This window comes from Pagrus pagrus (genome assembly GCF_965226575.1).
Source record: "Pagrus pagrus genome assembly, chromosome: 18".
Lineage (NCBI taxonomy): Eukaryota > Metazoa > Chordata > Actinopteri > Spariformes > Sparidae > Pagrus > Pagrus pagrus.
In genome coordinates, this window is record NC_140202.1 from 27,655,625 (window position 1) to 27,675,436 (window position 19,812).

The 19,812-nt window shown below is 42.3% G+C and overlaps 2 protein-coding genes across 4 annotated transcripts in view; one reads left to right on the forward strand and one right to left on the reverse strand.

The window, feature by feature from the left end:
• The window catches only part of akap6 (A kinase (PRKA) anchor protein 6), a 180,751-nt gene that overhangs the window by 16,015 nt on the left and 144,924 nt on the right, over positions 1 to 19,812 (forward strand). For 2 of the 3 annotated variants that reach the window (XM_084382151.1, XM_084382153.1), the window contains exons 2-3: positions 9,746 to 10,058; positions 10,179 to 10,350. In XM_084382151.1, the coding sequence (XP_084238277.1) occupies positions 9,814 to 10,058; positions 10,179 to 10,350 (417 nt within the window). In that variant the 5' untranslated portion in view covers positions 9,746 to 9,813. Of the gene's footprint in view, positions 1 to 1,118; positions 1,315 to 9,745; positions 10,059 to 10,178; positions 10,351 to 19,812 lie in introns of those variants that run through there. The other variant, XM_084382152.1, reaches the window with a different exon arrangement.
• Positions 2,502 to 3,578, reverse strand: LOC311274106 (E3 ubiquitin-protein ligase TRIM35-like; the record flags this gene model as incomplete). The annotated part of the gene is made up of 1 exon (XM_084381522.1): positions 2,502 to 3,578. One exon carries the CDS (start codon positions 3,576 to 3,578, stop codon positions 2,502 to 2,504), a length of 1,077 nt encoding a protein of 358 aa, XP_084237648.1.

The window sequence follows — 19,812 nt, forward strand, 5'->3', positions numbered from 1 at the left end:
TCGGGCAGGTTGAGTTTATCAGCGACTGGTGATTGTTCGGCTGCTCTACTGACATCATTTCTCTGCTTCACTGCTGCTTCTGCTGCTAATGCTGATCAATACAGAGCCTGAGTCACCCCCGCACTGCAACGCACTGCAACACACTGCAACACACTGCTGCTGCTGCTGCTGCTGGTGTTTACTGGATCACAGTGAGTGTGTGTGTGCGTGCGTGCGTGCGTGCGTGTGTGTGTGTGTGTGGTAGAGAGATTTCACACTGATACCAGAAGGTAAAATCGAACCAGCCAACGCATCCCATTCTTTAAAGGCGTGGGCATCACTTGTCTTTTCTGATTTTTCGTCATTAACAAGAATTCAAGTTTTATCTTTTTTATCAGTAACAACCAACATTTTAATTATTATTCATGTTTTAATTTGATTTATATTCTGGCATTATGGCTTCAAAGATGATCCATCTTATATCGAAAAAGAGCAAAGTAACTAAAGGAAAACATTTCCAAAAAGTTGTGTTTGTTCCAGTATATCAGCGATCATTACTGGAAAAAAGCCATAAACAACTAAGTATTATTTTCAGTTTGAGTTAGAATTTTTTAATTTAATCAAAAGCAAAGAATAACACCAGTTTGGTGACTATTATAATAGTTGAATTTATAAAAAATCATCTGCACTGCTTGTTTCATGTGCCGAATATATATTTAATAAAACAATCTTTATTTAAAGCTGCAGCCTGATGTTTATCTTCCCTTTTTAAACTCAGTATATTAATACAGACGGCTTATTTTTTTTTTACCATTAACTGCTCTGTTATGTTTTTATATCGATGTGGATTTAATGCTGAAACCTGCAGATGAGCTGAATCGGGAGCTGGATGCATATTTTATTCAGAGAAAAAAGGGAATATGAATAAAACATTTTATTTGTCTGTTCGCTGCGTCTGGTGCTGCTTTAAAAGGATTTCAAGCTACAGCTGAGATGAAGGAGTGTGTGTGTGTGTGTGTGTGTGTGTGTGTGTGTGTGTGTGTGTGTGCAGTGCCATGCTGTGACAGCCTGAATGTTTCAGAGACAGAGAGAGAGACAGAGGGGATCACAGTGGAGAGAGAGAGAGAAAGTGTGACTGGCAGATAAAGAAAAAGACGAGAAGGTTTCGTCTCTCTGGTTCAGACAGAGGAACGAGTGGAGGAGATAAACAGTTTGTTGTCGTTCGAGCCGCATGTTTGATCTTCTGCCTTCACGTGTGGAGCAGTCTGGATGACTCCACCTGGTTTTAAAGTTTGGGATTATTACGTCTTTTAAATGTCGCGGGCAGATGAAAAGGTACGGAGCGTACTGTATGTGTCTGTTTTTGTACGTTGTGAGGACCACTTTGAGGGGACATTTTGCCAAGTGAGGACATTTTGCAAAGTGAGGACTTCCCCCTCTAAATGTCCACAGTCATGCTAGCAGCTCTGTGAGGCTGCACTTCAGAGGCACATCAGTGCTTTGAGCTAAATGCTAACATCGGCATGCTAATGTTAAATAGGTATTACCCTAGCTATTATCTGTAAAGGAAGAGTTCACCCTAAATGAAAATTCAGTCATCATCTCCTCCTCCCCCCATGCTGCTGGAAAGTCAGGTGAAGTTTCGTACTCCACAAAACTTTAAAAGTGAAACAGTCTTGCAGCGTTCTCCTAACATATTTCATAACCAGCTTTAAAGAGCTATTTTCTGCAATTTCCTGTTTCCAATCAAAACTTTACATGTTTAACTTTCAGCATTAGTGTCTGTTGGACAACACTTTTAATTTTTCCCTGCAAAATTTGTTTTTAAGACACATCCTGCGTGAAATGAGTAGCTTACACTTGTGTTAATGATGCATCATGATGATGAAACAACAGCCAGTAAATCATCAGTACCTTTACAAATCATTTTATTCGGGTTTTGATAATGACATTGTATTATCAGATGTTTATATTATTTTGTCCAACACATATATGATCACAGTGAGCATACTGAAAAGCATTTGTAAAACACAGTGATGTACATTTAGTGCACAACAGCTCAAATATATTTTCTCATCACCAATAATAATTGACATCTGATCACAGAAATTACTGACATGAATATAAAAGGATAGAAATAACAAGTAAATATCTAAATATTCAGAAAATACATTTGAACATCACAATTAATCAACATGTTGTTGTGATTGCATTATGCCCAAGTGCAATAGTTGCATATACCTTCAGTATATCTGTAGTCTTTCTTGTCTTCCTCAGCTGTTTTTCTTGCAGCATTTGAAAGCTGCTTCAGTCCAGATATTCTTGGAGCTGTTACAGTATAGTTAATCTGAGTGTCTGATCACTGGGAAGCCCAAAATTATCTGTGATATTTTCTGCGAAGGTTATCGTACCTTGAAAGTCTAATGCTGTTTCAACTCTGTCATCACATCTCTCACATTATCAGATGTTTTGTTTGAAAGATGGATACCAGCTAAAGACCAAGCAGGTCTTGTTTGTACGAATCATCGATGGCTTGGCTTAGGGGGGCAAAAATAGGGCACTTTGTTCCTGCCTACTCCCTCAGCTCCCAAACGATATCGAAGCGAATCGTGTCGTGTTGGTAGCTTCGCACTCAGCCTCTCCATTTCGCTCAGACGCTCTTGCAACCTGGACCATCTTTCTGCGAAAGAGTCAGCTGTGGGTTGTGGATCAGCAGTTTGGGGGTTCACAGTGGAGGTTGCCTTCTTCTTAATGCTTTCCAAGATTTCGGTCGACAAGTTGTTGAGGTGTTTTTCCATGTCTGTCAGACCTCCTGGGACTGGCTGTGGGTCACCCGGCAGGGATTGCTGGGCTCCTTCAGCTGCAGACTTGTATCTCTGCAGGAATGAGAGATCTTCAGCTCTCAGCACCTCCTCTGTGGCTCGGACTCGGTCTGAAAGAGCTTCTGTCTCTCTGCTCAGAGCTGCACTCTTTTCCTTCACCATCTGAATCTTCTCCCTCTTTTCCTTCCTCACTGCATCAATTCTTAGCTCCTCTTCCTCTCGGAGAAACCTCTGAAGCATCAAGAACACTTCCTTAATCTGCCTCTCAGTGTCTTCACCCTGAACTTCAATGTCTTTGGCTGTTTGATCAAAGTTTCCTTTAATGTCTTTAAAAACCTCCAGTTTCTGCTGTGTGGGCTTCAGGAGTTCCCGAAGTATCTCTTTGTGATCCCGAGTTGCTTCATCGATGGGTCTGATGGTATGGCTGATGTGTCTTTCTGAGTGTAGACAGATGACACACAGAGGCTGCTGATCGTCCAGACAGAAGAGTTTGAGTTTCTCTGCATGCAGACTGCACAGAGCTGCAGGACTTGTTGAAGGTCTCTCACTTCTCTCCAGTAAATAAGCTTCACACAAGTTCTTTAGTACCAAGTTTGGAGTTGGATCCCTTTGTAAAGATCTTCTTTTACACACTGGACATTCACGAATTGTTTTCTGTGTCCACCATCTCTGAAGACAGGCGTTACAGAAACTGTGGCTGCACGTCAGGATGACCGGCTCCTTAAAGATTTCATGGCAGACGGGACATGATAGATTCTCCTCTGATCTTGTAGCCATAATCTCAGTCACACAAAGGGTTCAACAGCCCCAGGTCTCGATGACAACAAGAAAATTAAAAAAAAAATAATCTCAGCATGTAGGAAAGAAACAGGAGTAACCTTGGTAGAGTTAATTCAGTTTTCTCCTCAAGAAACTTCTCAAAATGTTTCCTCCAGGAGTCATCAGCTCGTTGACGTTCTCTCTTTCTGTCCTCTCGCAGTTAAGTTTCGTTTTACAGTAAGTTGTAGTGCTTTTGTTTGAGTTTTCATCAGGACAGATAAAGGCTGGGTTTTCTGGTTTGTCTCAGGTAATGGGTTGAACTCTGCATTCCAAGCATCGCTCTCTCATTACACACTGATTGCATTGATCAACAACTCCTTCACCACATTTAAATAAGCTGTACTTCCTCATACACCACACCTGAGCGTTACAGAGCTGCATTTTGTCAACTGGAATCAGAATTTTATAACTTTAGCATTTTATAATGTTCCAAGGGTTGATCCATTTGTTGATGCTGCACTGGTGGTCAGAAATCAGTAATGTCATCTTTTATGGATTCACTGGCACCCAAACAATTTATGACGTGGGTTTACCTGGCAAGAAGGCCAGGTGAGTTACAGTAATGATGTGATAACTAGTTCCTGCATGACGCCTTAACCTGAGCAATGCATGAATCATTCACAGCAGTCAACAGCATGGCTTATTTAAAAGGTACAGTATCACTCGGTCCATGATTTTAGTCCCATGTACCCAGTAACAACCCCTGTTTATGACAACAATAGTGGAATGATCAGTGAATCTTGACTCGATTTACTCCATTTACTCGTTTTGTTCTCCAGCATAAAATCCATCATTAAATGTCCCACAGTTTAATTATAAAGCTCTTCATGTGTTAAAAATGGTTAGCGGCTGCTAACAAGTGTCTAAATGAGACTACAGAGGTTGCCGGGGACATTAAACGTCCTCACAGCGAACACGGAGACTCGTCTCCTCACTAGTCCGTCTTTACAGGCCCACTTTAGTTACACACTGTTCTCACTCTGACTTTATAGCTTGTACATTGATCAATTTATAGAAAACCTGGATAGTAATTGACATTTAAGTCATGTAACCGTGATGTCGTCTGTTTTTAGCCTAACATTAACTTTTTACTGCTACACATTTAATTTACGCTTCAAAAATCACAATCTGTGAAGATTATCTTGATCAAGAAAATGTGTATCACACATTTTCAAATCAGTCAGGCTTTTTGTCAAGGGAACCAGGTCGCTTGTTTAGTGCAAATGAGAGTTGGTCAAACATCGAGTTCAACACAATATTTCTTTTCTAGAAGTTATTTTATTGCTTGCAAGCAAGAGTCAAACATCAGTAGCGCATAGATGATGACTGAAGAGAGGCAGTCTCTCCTCAGCTTTTATAATACTGTAGTAGAAAACCAACATCTCCTATACTCGTTAAGTTTCATACGCAAGAATAACGTATCAAAATAACAAAGGGACATTTGGGAAATTCCCTCACAGTCTGCACCCCATGCCCAGTTTGAATTATTTACACAATGAAAAAATGATTCAAGAGTCAAGATTAAGTTTTTCTTGAAATCTGTGTATCCTAAGCCAGACTACAGTCCTGTGTTATTGTACTCAGAAGTGGAGACCTTTTGCTTAATCCTGTCCAAGATGGCAGCGGGCAGGTTGTTGAGGTGTTTTGCCATGTCTATCAGACCTCCTGGGACTGGCTGTGGGTCACCCGGCAGGGACTGCTGGGCTACTTCAGCTGCAGACTTGTATCTCTGCAGGAATGAGAGATCTTCAGCTCTCAGCACCTCCTCTGTGGCTCGGACTCGGTCTGAAAGAGCTGCTGTCTCTCTGCTCAGAGCTGCACTCTTTACCTTCATCATCTGAATCTTCTCCCTCTTTTCCTTCCTCACTACACGAAGTCTTGCCTCCTCTTCCTCGTTGAGAAACTTTGAGAGCATTGAGAAGACTTCCTTGATCTGCCTCTCAGTGTCTTGACCCTGTATTTCAATGTCTTTGGCTGTTTGATCAAAGTTTCCTTTAATGTCTTTAAACACCTCCAGTTTCTGCTGTGTGGGCTCCAGGAGTTCCCGAAGTATCTCTTTGTGATCCCGAGCTGCTTCATCGATGGGTCTGATGGTGCAGCTGATGTGTGAATTTGAGTGCAAACAGATGATACAAACTGGCTGCTGATGGTCCAGACAGAAGAGTTTGAGCTTCTCCAAATGCAGACTGCACAGAGCTGCAGGACTCGTTGAAAGTCTCTCAGTTCTCTCCAGTAAATAAGCTTCACACAAGTTCTTTAGTGCCAAGTTTCGGGGTGGATCCCTTTGCAAAGACCTTTGCTTACAAAATGGACACTCAAGAGTTGTTTTCTGTCTCCACCATCTCTGAAGACAGGCGTTACAGAAACTGTGGCCGCATGTCAGGATGACCGGCTCCTTTAGGATTTCATGGCAGACGGGACACGATAGATTCTCCTCTGAACGAAAAGCCATGTCGCGATCTCTGTACAGATACAGCAGATCAATCAAATCAACCAAAGTAGTCAGTCAAGCTTCCTCCTCAAAGTTTTCTGAAAGTCTTGAATGCATTGAGGAGTTGTATTCCCGTATTCCTGGCATTTCCTCTGTTCCCCTCTGAAACCGTCCTCTCTCTGTGGGACGTAATGTTTACAGTGTGCTCTTGTTTGTTTGTGCACCTTTTTAAGAGCATTACCGAGCCATAAAAGCTGAACCATGAACTGTGATAGACCTGGTGTTTTTCCATATTCAAATACGACATTGAACTTTTACAGAACCAATTAATTTACCTTTGTCTTGCGGTTTTTGTCCTGTTGGTATGATTACGTTTAATCTGTTTACAATGACACAATAACAAGTTTAATTGCATGCAGATTCTTCCGATAAGTCACCTGTAAGAAACATTCACTGTCAGCGTTGTTTTCGAGCAATAAAATCGACCCTTGTACGTGTTGTGACCGACCATGTGACCGTTCTGCATCCTGCAGCATTTTTTACCTCTTTAAGGGTTTATTACAAGTATATGGTCAGTTTTGATCGTTTTATTTTCGTATCCATCTTCATTTCTAAAAACGTGCACGGTTTGTTCCCTGCTGGAAATTCAGCGTACGCCATCGCTTCAGCATTTTTATTCTCAAAGGAGACAAAAGCAGCAGAACCACAGATATTGTTTTTATTCCACACATTCTTCCTTGAACTTGCATCTTTATTCCTCCAGCATGTAGCCGCGTCTTCAGGGGTAACTTTCATTTACATGATCTAAGCCTGCTCTCTTAGATAAAGTGAATTTAAGAGGTGGCATGATAAAAGCCAATGAAAAGATGTGAGTGCATGTAAATATGTCAGGTGGGCACAAACCAAGGTGAAGCATCATCCACATGAGTAGGGTTAAGTAAGGGTTCACATTTGATACAATACCTGGAGTTCAGTATCAGAACCCAACGGTACCTTTTTGTCGATGAAGATGTCGATGCCTCGTAGGTTCAACTCTTCATGAACGAGCGCAGCGCTGGCTTCATGCGTGCTACAACAGCTGCTGCAGAGGAACTGGCTTTGAGCAGGTGTTTCCTCAGGTGAGACGTGTTGCTCTGGTCAGATTATTTGTACTTTAATTTAACGTGAATTGGTTGTTATCTTTAAAATTACTGAGTTTGGCCCCAACCCTGTACTTAAGTTGATGAGGTTTCAACTTTGTTAACACACAGGAACAAGAAAAAAATAAAAGATTTGTGTGTCAGAAAAAACGTTTGAGTGGATTTTAGAGAACATTCAGAGCTGTTCAAAGTTTGTTCTTCAGTCAGAGGCTACAGATTCGCAGTTGGCAGCAAATTAACACTGCGCCAGACACAGATGTGCTTCTGAGACATCAATCCTCTGCACAGACTCATTTCCCATCACAACAATACCAACAACTCACCTTTTGTTGTGAATCTCCCCCCCTGTGCTCCCTGTGCTCTGCACTTGGCAGGAAAATACCACACAGATGAGCGATGCATATTTCAAGGTGAGGAAAATACCAAACAAACCGGAGCGCTGCTGCTTCTGTGGGTCATTGTGCTGCCACATAAATAATAAGGCCCTTCAGATGAAACCATTTTAACAAGTTACATAATTAGAAAGCAGATTGCTGCAGGTGTGATCTATGAATATAAAATAATGCTCTTATTGTTTGTCTTTTCTCTTCTTCGTTTACTTTCTGTTTCTCTGACTCGTTCTCTTCTTATCTGTGTGGGCGTGTTACTGAACAGCTGATCCATCACTTTATCAGATGCATATGAAGGTCACAGTTTTATAACCCTGTGTTTATCTCCACAGCAGGACATTAGATGTCAGGCTGAAAGGTCAGACAGTCATCCAGCTCTCTCACTGTTCCCGTTTTGTTGTGGCATATTTATACATAATAACTTCAGCTGGGTTCTGTTTGATAAAACAATCAGATTATTCTGTAACTTTGTTTCACGTTCAAAATGAAACTCGTCTGCTTGAGTTTGACTTAATTTTTAACTTAAGTGACAAAGTTTGAAAGCTGAACCCAGATTGATAAATGATGGATCTGATATATTACCATGGATACGACCTCTGTGTCCTTATTGGTTAATTAAAACTGACTATATCAAAAACAATCCAGGGTTTGAGGACTGATTTCCCGCTTTACAAACTATTTGATTATAATCTCTACACGTGTGTGTTTTTGGATGCAGGACTGCACCAGTATCAGCTTTTGTTCTTGAGGTGTCGGACACTGTGTGTGTGTGTGTGTGTGTGTGTGTGTGTGTGTGTGTGTGTGCAGCAATACCGTCTCCTCCAGCGTATTGATCTGCAGCTCGTCTTTCCTCCAGACCAGATAATTGACTGTCGCTGTATGTTACACATGCACGTTTGTAGATCTATACCTGTGAGGACCGTCATTGACAAAATGCATTTCAAAGCCAAGAGTCCGTTACGTTTACCTTTCCTTCATTTCTTTAGTATCAGTGGATTTACCAGTGGAGGCAAAATACAACACCAATTAACTTAAACACAGAGTTTTACTGATGACAAACTGTCTCATCACCTCAGTACTTCATTAGAAACGATTACTTAGTTAATTGAGTCGTCGATCAAAAGAAAATTTGCTCATTTTTCATGCAGATATATGAAACATTAGCTCGTTACTGTGAGGACTTGCTGCTTTTCTTTCATATGTGTGAAAGTCTTTTGGGATTTTGCAATTTGAAGATGTCACTTTGTGATGAGGATTTTTTTTGACATTTCATAGACGAAACGATTTAAAGTTGAATCGTGAAAATGATCCCTCGTTGCAGCCTTAATTCAAAGTGTAGTTTATGAATAACATACAACATAAATTGCAGGGTTGGCGGTTCCCAGATCCTCCTGTCTGCCTGACAGACACTGAATCCCAAATTTCTCCTGATAAGAGAAGCGACTCTCATGGTCGCTCCCGTCAGGGACTGCCAGAGTGTGAATGGATGAAAGTTGTGAAGCATTTTGTTTGACCTGTCGTGATAATTACATTATTGACTTATTGATATGCGTCTATGACCTCAGTCCTGCTGACCTCAGACTTACCCGTCATGTTTACATGCTTTTTTTTGTTCAAGTAGCTCAAGAGTCCATTTAATGTAACGTTTTTGGTTGTGTTTTGATTTTATTTGTTTTATTTATTTAGTGTTTTTAATATTTTTGTTTCACTGTGTGAATATTCTCAAGAATTAAAAGTTGATTGCTCTTTGAAGGGTGTAACGGCATTATTATGCGTCTAAACTGGTCTTAAAATGACAATAGTATCTTTTTATTGTAAATATTCCTGGGTCGTCGTGACAGGCCTGCACTCCGTCCTGACATGTCCTCTTAATTTCATCAACTGGTCCTTGTTCTTGCAGCGTCCTGTCCAGTCTTGTCAGATAAAATGTTGATCGTTGTACAGGAACAGACACTTTTATTGGTCTTGAACAGCCAATCCGATGTGTTTGTTGCCCTTTAATATGATAATTCCTTCCTTCTGTCTTTCTCTCTGAGGTTTTTATTTCTTCCGTCCTTTCTTCTTCTTCCCCTCATTCGTGTCTTCTGTCCTGACTTGATCCAGAATCATATTTTGATTGATCACTACATATTTCTCCCTCTTTATATTCTCTCTCTCTCTCTCCAGTTTACTCCAATGAGGCTCGTCCACCCACATTAGGATTCCTGTCTGTCTGTCTGTCTCTCTCTCACACCATGAGCATCGCAGCTCTCTCGCCCGTGGGCCCCGAGCCACCGTCCCCGATGGTCACCTCCGTCACCCCTGTCACCCCGACACGCGACCCCGACGCCTCCACCTCGTCTGCTGCTGTCACCAACGCCCCTCTCAGCCTGGAGGCGGAGCATCAGTGTCAGGACGGGGACCTCTCACCCGACCCGGGCCCCAGCCGGAGCAGCCTCCCTGGGGGAGGACCTTACCTGGCTCGAGACCCCTCCAGGAGGTAACAGATGATATTTTTGAGTTCACGCCACGTTTGTTCTCCTCCATATTTGTTTGTGTTGACTTTCAATATGAAAGTAGTGCAGCTGTCAGTCTCACGTGCAGTATTGTGTTGCCTCAGGTCAAAGAAACCTCCGCCCCTCCACACCGGAGCTGACTGGAAGGTCGTCCTCCACCTGCCGGAGATCGAGAAGTGGCTGAGAGCGACCAGCGACCGAGTCACACAGCTCACACACTCTGTGGGACAAGACAGCGTCAACAGACACGTGGACGTCCACCTGGTGCAGCTCAAGGTAAACATGGACGTCTCTGGTTTCTTCGGGATGGTGACCTTTGTGACCTCTCAGTCCAGAGTCAGACCAACATTTCTATCAAACATATAAACATGTATTTCTGCCTCTCAGCAGTTTTGTGTTGCGTTCATGAAGATCAGTCGATTCACTGTCTGACCCTCAGGCAGCAAATTACCCATAATGCCCTTCCTCCTCTCTCCATGGGCTCCGTGTTATGTAACGACTGGCACCAACAGGTCGCGCTATTGACCGTTCAGTTGTTTATGTAACTCAAGTCGGAGCGTTTGATTCTTCATCGTCGGACTTCTGTCGTCCTCTTCGTCTCCAGTGGATTTTATATAAGAGAAGGTGAAGTCTCGTCTGGAGCAGTTTGATCCACACACTTTACTTCAACATTGTTTCTTAAAGGAGAAATTCACCCCAAAACAAACGTTAAACTATTATTATTGACAGGTTTGTTGTGTCCACAGGAGCAGGACGAACACCTGAATATATTTATATTATGTGCCCTGATTTGTTCAAATGTTATTTACCACTAAGACGTCTGTATGAAGTCATTTTCTACTTGAATTTCTGCTTCTTCCAACGCTCCGTACACTTTAAAATTAAGTTACATTTTAAAACAAGATGCCATGTTTTTAATGGCTGCATTATATTTTATTTTACCCCAAAATTCATCCTGAAATCTGTCATCTCTGGAAATGTTTCGATCCTGAGCCCTGTCGCCGCACTTTTTCTCTGCATTTTGGCCTTTTTACAAACGTAAACAACGTTTCAGGTCACTGAAAACGGAGCATTTAGAAAACTCTCTGCTGGGTGAAGATATTCAGAAATGTCGTTGTCAGTGTTTACGTCTTTTTGGAAACGTTTATCAGCGTTTGTAGCGTTATTGACGAATGTGAACGCTCAGTATGTGTTATGATGTTGAAGTATTTGTACGATGACTGAATGGATGTTAACTTGTTATATTTAGAAAGACACATGTTGCTATTGTTCTGTAAATTTGTAGGAATCTCTGGCTCCTTTAACTATTTCCTTCGGGATTAACACATTTCTATCTTATTTTAAAATGCAGCGATGGAAAAGACACAAAAGCGGATGCCGACAGTGTTTCTCTGACAGATTATCCAGGAAGAGTCTTGTTCATAGTACTTTCGGTAGCTAGGGTAAACAATCTGCTTTCTGTTCGCTACGGCACAGGTATGCTCAGTGTGTGAGAATGTCCTCTGGATATGTGTTTTCAGGTGTGTTGTAGGCCTTGTGCTCCCTGTACCCCTGGTCAAAAATCCAACTTAAACTCGCTATGATTGGGCTTAGTAGACTCGATTTTTATCACCTCGGCTCAGAGTTGATCCAAACGTAAGACCGAACATTGTTTGTTGCTGTTTTCTCTCCCGTTGGACGTTCGAGTTGATTCAAGATGCAGCTCTGACGAGATGATGAAATCAGGGAGCTTCTTCTGATCCGAGTGGGAGGAAGAAATGTGCTTCCTCCTGCTCGCTCGTGTTCACTTTGTCTGCTGTTGTTCCCTGTTTCCGGCGCATTCGTGAGGTAAAACGTGACGCTTCAGATAAAAATCACAGCCTCGCCTGCGGGAAGTGTGAACGTTGAGCTTTCCTTCACTCATTTCCTCGTCTGCTGAACGCCGTTGTGTTTCACGTGCTGCTGTTACGAAACTGAAAATCTAAACATGAACTATTAACTGAGCTGCAGCAGCTGGAGGACTGTTTTCATTCATTCATTCATAAAGATGTTTTATTCCGTTTAGACGCAGTCGACTCGGAGATCTTTTATTGATGAGTGTGTATTTTTAACTACAGTGACTCAGATGTTTCATCTTCACGAGGCTGCTGCTGCTCAGTGTTTCCTCCTCTCCTCTCCTTGTCTCCTCTCACCTCTCTGCTGTTTTTAGCTCTGCAGCACTGTGTGTGTGTGTGTGTGTGTGTGTGTGTGTGTGTGTGTCTGAATAAAACATGGCGGCAGCAGCAGTAGCGGTGGTGTTGGTGGTGTTGTTGTATCCAGTAACGGCTCAGACCAGGAGTCACGCTGATGCTCAGCACACTGATGCTCAGCAGAGAGAGGACGTTTCCTACTTCCTGTCAGAGATCTCAGTCTGCAGCTGAGTCACTCGCTGCCTCGAACACACAGGAGTCGCCTCTTTTAGCCATTTTCTTCTGCACAAAGCTTCTGAAATCACAAACCTGCGACCGTGTTTCTGACTGATGATCACGTGTGAATTTCAGGCTGTGATAACTTGTTTACATCTTCAAATGAGAGCAGAGAGAAAAGGAGCATCTTGTTCTTTCTCTGAACTTTAAGTTAAATCTCGACTCTGGTGTGTTTGTGTGTTTGTGTGCTTCTGTATGAGCTTTTGTTCCTGCGGTGTAGGACAGTGTGTGTGTGTGTGTGTGTGTGTGTAGTCATGGGATGTGTTGGATCACAGCCCGGTTCTGAGGAGTGACGAGGTCAGACTTACAGTGACGAGTGTGTGTCAGTGTGTGACAGAGTTACAACTCCAGCTTTGTGTTGTGGAGGACTGATGTCATTCAGACTGTCAGTGTGTGTGTGTGTGTGTGTGTTTGTCTGTATTTATATAACTGATGAGTTACTGATGCGTCTGATCCCTGAATCCTCATCAGAACCAAATTCTACCTTTTTATTCTGGATTCACATAATAAACAGGGCTGAATGTGCGCTACGTCCCTCCCACGGGGCACCATTACTAGCAGTCCGGCCCGTAACCACGTCGGTACTGTACCTGGCCTCCACCGATCTTTGAGGCTGACTACAGCCCCGGTCCAGAAGTGTTCATCGGGAGGCTGCATGCTAGCAGCAGTTAGCAGTTACTTAAGCAACAAGTGAAGCCATCGGTCCAGAGCTGAGGCAGAGCATCCGGATGACATCTAAGGGAAAATCAGAAAATACTTCCATCGTAACATACGATCCAGTTTCACCCAAATCAGTGAATAAAGTTGTGTTTTTGTGAAGACGCATTTTCCGGCTAATCCAAGAGGTTTTTTAAAGCGTTTATTAAGCTGAAGAAGAAAAAAATCCTTCAGTTTACCCAAAACATTCAACATCAGCACACCAGGACAGGAAGGAGAGGAAAAACTACAAAGTAGTGGAGTAAGAAGTACAATGTTCGCCTCTGAGGTGTTTGTAAAGTTCAAGTACTAAATATACTCAGTTACTTGAGGATTTTCAGGAGGTGTTCAGTTACTTTTTAAGGAGTAGATCACCTGGTTTCGCCCTCTGGTGGTGAGAACATGTTAGATCATGCTGCAACTATAAAAGTGAAAGAAACTGGAGGAGAAAAGCAGTAAACAAATACTCAGAATGGTTTTTATTGGTGCTAAAAATAGTGTTTTTATATTTAGATTAAATGCAACACAATCTCAAAGACTGAGTTCGCACAGCAGCTGTTTTTAAAAGCTGCATTAAGTCAAATCTTCTCAACCGACATGCATCTTTATCCGTCACACACTCTTTGCTTTAAGTTATCTTGACAGTAATTAAATCTTTTCGCCGTCAACTCTTGAGATCTGGCAGCTTGTCAAAGACAAAGCGTCGACAGAAAGAAGAGGACAAAAAGACAAGAACAAAGAGAGGACGGACAAAAAGCTTGATGACAGTTTGTGGAGTCCAGTCGGAGCCGGGGGACAAAAAAAACTGGACCGTAAACAGATGTGACGCCTGGTGTTGCTGTTCACACTGCATGTACTCTGACTCCTCTGTCAGTTCATGCTGGTGTCAGACGACACTAACAGTCTGACCACAAGCAGTTAGAGAGGAGCTTTCTGTGAATGAAACAGAAAATCATTCAGAGTTTCATCTTTAATCTGTTACAGGGACGTTAATATGTTTAATATTTGGTCGGGTCAGGAGGATAAAACCTCAGCTGATCAATAATGGTGCAGATATCTTTAGCTTCAGTTCATGAAAAAGATTTTTTATGTGCCAGTAATTTAGATGTTATTAATCTTTGTGTTGTTTTTGTTTTACTGCATAAATAACTGGTTAAAGCAGTAGAGAGCAGAACAGGTGGATCCTGTCGCAGCATGACGACTCTCCCTCTGGTCGACGGCTCCATCTAGTGGTGAATATTCTGTATTACAACAACGTCAGAAATGCTGAACATCCTCAGGCCTCCCATCGCTGTGTGAAGTCTGAAGGGGTTTATTTAAATGCTTTTATTCAAGTGCACATATACAGTAGATAACTATACATGAATATTAATATAGTGTTAGAAAAATGTGCCTGACTAAAAGGTTAATGACAGAATAGGGACAAAATCTCTCAAATTTGTGTCAGTTCAGGGGTCCTTGATGTGATAACCATAGAGCCAGATGACTGCAGAGAGTAAATTGTGTACATTTTGCCATTTGGTTCATGGTTTTGTTTTGTTTTTATGTCACACACTGTCCACATATCTCGACTATGGACCTGGATTGGCTGAGAGGCTAAAACTGCTTCATCAAAAGAGAAGAAACAAACTTAACAACACTAATAAAGCTGACGGACAACATGTTGAAGCTGATTAGTTTAACACAGAAATCTAAAAATGTAAATGTGCAATTTCTTTACAGGGAGGTAAAACTGTCACCCAAGTTGCCAGACACGTTTAGCTTTTATTTTGGTCTCTGTTCAGGCACCAAACCTGGCAACTTAACTTTGAGGACAAGACTCTGGAAAGTCACATAACTCTCGTTAAAACCAGGATTAATCAAACTAGATATGGTTTGTTTATCATTGAGGTTTGTAGGTGTTGGTGTTCAGAGCCATGCTAGCTGTTTCCCCCAGTTTCCAGTCTTTATGCTAAGCTAAGCTAACAATTTCTCCAGCTTTGTACTGACCACTCTGTCATGAGGTTGATGAAAATGTTCTTTTATCTTGTTTCTTTAGATTAAACTCAGTGTTAAAGTCTGATCTTTGTATGTTGCTGCAGTGCGTCATGGCTAACAGCTCCAGATGTTTGGTTTCAGCTCAGCTGAGCAGCATTTTGTTTGTTTGCCTGTAAAATATTCAGTTTTATCGTAAAGTTCAACATTCAGCTGACGTTTAATGTTTGGATAATGAGCTCCTTCAGACCCGGCTTGCCCTGTCGGAGCTCGTAGCTGCACGCTGAGCGTCTGATTGGACGTTACCTCGACACGGAGCGTCCAGGTCGAAAGCGGGCCCGAGCTTTATTTGACTTAATGGCGGGCGTGGCGGTCGGCGGACGTCAGGCTCTGAGACGGAGCGAGGGGATGGGAGCGGACAGACCGGCAGACGGCTGTTTGAAATAGTTTTCACGCCTCCGGTGATCTCTCTCCTCCTTCATCCCGTCCTCGCTGCTCTTTTCTCACTTTGTTTCCTTTCTTTTATCCTCTTGTTCTTTTCTTCTCGCTCGGCGTCTCTCTCCCTCTCTGTCATATTTATAATGCGTTTGCCTGCAGGGCATTTTTCTATAACCTGACCTTGCCACAGAGCGACTGTTGGACACGATTATGGTGATGCAACCACTGTTTCTGTGTGTGTGTGTGTGTGTGTGTGTGTGTGTGTGTGTGTCTGTGTGTGTGTGTGTTGGTATGCCAGCAGCCTCTCAGCCATTCTTAGCATCCAGGCTGCAGGCGGTGTGTAACAGCTGCACGGAGAGCGTCTGAGAGGGCGAGGCTGCTGCTGATGTGAACACACAGTACATTTAAACACACTCGCATGCAAACATACGTGCACACACACTCACACTCACACACACACACTCACACATGCACACACACTCACACATGCACGCAGCACTAACTTTAGTGATTCAGCACAACAACTTAATGATGTCATCGGAGATTTTCATGATAAACTACGAGGTGTGTGTTAAAGAGGTTTTTTGCAGCTTTTCTAGCTTTCGGGAAATTTCCACGATTACTGAAAATACACAGCGCAGCGAGTAATAAATGACCTCTAGTTGGAGGTTTTCCTGCTTCAAAGATTTATAATATAAATATTTATTGGGCGCATCAGATGAGAAATAAGAGTCTTGAGATGAACTGGAGGTGAAGGAGGGTCGACACAGCAGAGAGGAGAACAGTTAATGTTTGCGACAGCATGATTGGTTCGTTGATTTAATCGAGGGAGAGAGTCACGCTGGGCTTTGATGAGAGGATTCTGCATTAAATGTCCAAAAACAACTGGACCTTTGTTCTGTATTTGGTTGAGTTGTGTTCTTACATTAACCCAAATGTGTCCAACAATGTTTCAATCCAGACAAATCCATGAGTTTACTCAGAGAGCAGCGGTGGTATGTTATAGTTCAGGTCAACTCCCACTAAACTCAGCACTCAGCAGAGACTCTGGTTCTGGTTCTGGTTCTCTCTCCTCTCTGTAACGTTACATACATGAAGTAAAGTACATTTCCCCTCCAGCTCCAGTCAGCAGTCAACATTACAGAACAGAAACACCCGACGATGGAGGTCACCTCCGGATCACTGAACCAGAAGTGGTGAACTTATCAACTAAAACTCTACATGGTGTCGATGTGTGTGCACGTCGCTTTGCATTAATAGTTTATTAAGTCTTTCTGAAAACCTCTAAAACTTGAGCTGTTTTCTACGACTGAACGACGTCTTTCTGATTTTTTGCCATAAACCAACAGATTCCCTCCAAGTCCGACCTCATGAATCAAAATGTCTCGTTTATAAAATGTCGTTTTAAAATCCTGAAGCGTTGTGATCAGGTTTTTCCACTGTAACCTCGATCCACGTGTCCTCGATTCAAACCCGCAGAGCTTTATTTAAAAGCAGTGCAGGAGCAGCCCGATGTCTCTCAGCTGTCGGGATATTTCTGTCTGCTTATGTCACCGTCGCCGCTACGCCAGGAATTCTGGGAACGGCTCTGAACATGGAGGGAGAGATATTCATGTGGAGGAAGGAGGAGGCCAGGAAGTCAGGAAGAGAGAGTCGCTGGTTCACTAAGTTCAGGTCAACTCACCCTTAGACAAATATCCTCTCTGTGCAGACTGAAGCCGCGTGAAGACTCGTGACCTCACATGAGACTTGAAGAAGAAACATCTGGCTCTAACTTTACTGTCCTCCAACATGGCCGACTGTCAGAGCAGCAAACACCTGCTGACTTGAGTTTAGACAAACTGGAAACTGGTCGAACTGGTCTCGAGACGGCCGCACAAAAAAATGACGTATAATAAAATTTGCGTTTAACTGACAAGGACCAAAACTTTAAGACCTTTTTTATTCTCAGTCATCGGACACGTTTGTTTTGTCCGTGTGGTTTTCTTCTTTTTGGGGCGTTAAAACGTTTGTACGGTGTCAGATTTAAAACCATAATGAATAAAACAGCTGATCTTAAAGGTTTTGACACTTTGTTGGACATTTATTATTATTTTAATGATGAAACACATTTTGGTTCCAGGAAATCTCTTTAACCTTCACTCCTGGCACCTCGCTCTGTCCCTCCCCTCCTCTGCTGCTGTCACAACTGGCAGCTGTTGCATTGCTGATGAAGAGTGTGTGTGTGTGTGCGTGAGTGTGTGTGTGTGTGTGTGTGTGTGTGTGAGAGTGTGTGTGTGTCTGTGTGCGTGGGTTTCTGTGTCAAAGATAAAAGCAGATACAAGACGTCGACAGTGAAATCATGTTTGTTGTTTCGGTTGAAGTAAATCCGGTCGGTGTTCACGTTCATGAGGTTTCTAATAAATATACAGTTAAAGTTATTAATCTGTAGAAAATTACAGTGAATTTTTGTTTAACAAGTTTACTTTTTCTTTGAGTTTTAATGGCGGTTTGCAAACTGGCTTCAAGCTGCATTACCGCCCCCTACTGGACTGAAGTGTGGCAGTTTACTGACAAACAAAACAAACTAAATCCTCTCATTCACTCTGTTACTCTTAAAACAATGAATCAGAAGATGACGTTCTTTCCATGATGTCTCCACAACGCAATATTATGTTTTTTACATTATTATTTTCCTTCATTAGTACTGATATTAAGAAAGGATTACCTAATCTGTGAACTGTGTTATTTAATAAGCGTACAGTAAACAGTAGAGGTGTTAAAAAAAGAAAAACAAAGAGTCGGGTGAGGCACACATTCACCTCAGGACGTTTAAAAAGGTTTTTCGGGGACGGTGGTCAGAAAAGTTAGTCTTGAACAACGAGAGGGAAAGTACGAAGGTGTGTGTGTGTGTGTGTGTGTGTGTGTGTGTGTTATTTAAGTGGTAAGAATGACACCCAGCTACAGTGTGTGTGTGTGTGTGTGTGTGTGTTATGAGGGTGGGGGTGGGTGAGGTTGGTCTTAAAATAACCTGCCCAACTGTTGTCACCCCCCCTCTCCCCAACACCCCCCATGCAAGAAGCAGGTCAACACACACACACACACACACACGCGCGCACACACACACACACACACACACACACACACACACAGCTGAGGCGTCAGTCGGTCACCATTTTCCACATGGTAGCAGCCGTGTGTGTTTGGATCGTTGGACACAGTGACCGCTCGACGCTTCAGGTGCAGACAGAAGTTAAATCTCAGACTTTTCCTCGTCACGTTAACGTTTGAGAAACATTTTCTGAAGCTCAGATTTGTGAATTTGGAAAAAGACATTTGAACGGAGTGAAGAGGTAAGAAACAGTTTGTTTTCTCTGACTTCAGACCCGCTCGTCGTTGTTCGGACAAGCTAAAAGTTTTGAATGCTGCATAAAAAGTTTATGAACTCGGCTCTGAGTTATAATCTTTGTTTCCAGTCTGTCACATGATCATTTATCAGGACTGCAACAGAAACATCTAAGTTGCAGAGAGCTTCCTGCAGCTTATAACCCATGAAAAGTTGCTGCAGTTGAACTTCAGTCCAAAAGTCCAGACATGAAATCTTGGTGGGACAAAAAACAAGTGGCGGAAGTTTTTTTGAAAGGATTCAAGAGATAAAACTCTTTCAACCGAATGATTTATGAAACTACATGTGATTAAATAAGTCCATCGCTGCATGATGACCCTCGTGGATGTTCACATGAAGTCTGCTGACATGTCTGTGCTCAGTAGTTCAGGCTGTCGATGACACAAGAGTTTTTTATTTGTCAGACACAAAAAAAGATTGTTTCATGAGATAATGAAGTCGTAGTATTTGCAGTAAAATGCACAGTTGCACCAGTAATGTAATAATTACTTTATAGACGGACAGTGCAGAAGCAGATGATGATCGGTCTGAGATGTTTCCAGTTTGGACGTTTTTGATACTTTTGAGCATGAAACAGAAAGAAAGCTCGGCTAGAGCTGGGTGTATTGAGTTAATTTGATTATTCCTTTATTTTTTGTTTTTGCATGATGTTTAAAATGTCTACATGCTGCAAAAATCAAGTTACTAAACCATAGAGGGTCAGGTTTGATCAAAAATGACGTGTTGAGGGTCGTTTTCACATACGTTCAGCTCGATCTGCAGCTGAACTGATTATTAAAGTCGGTTTTCGTGCTGCGTTCA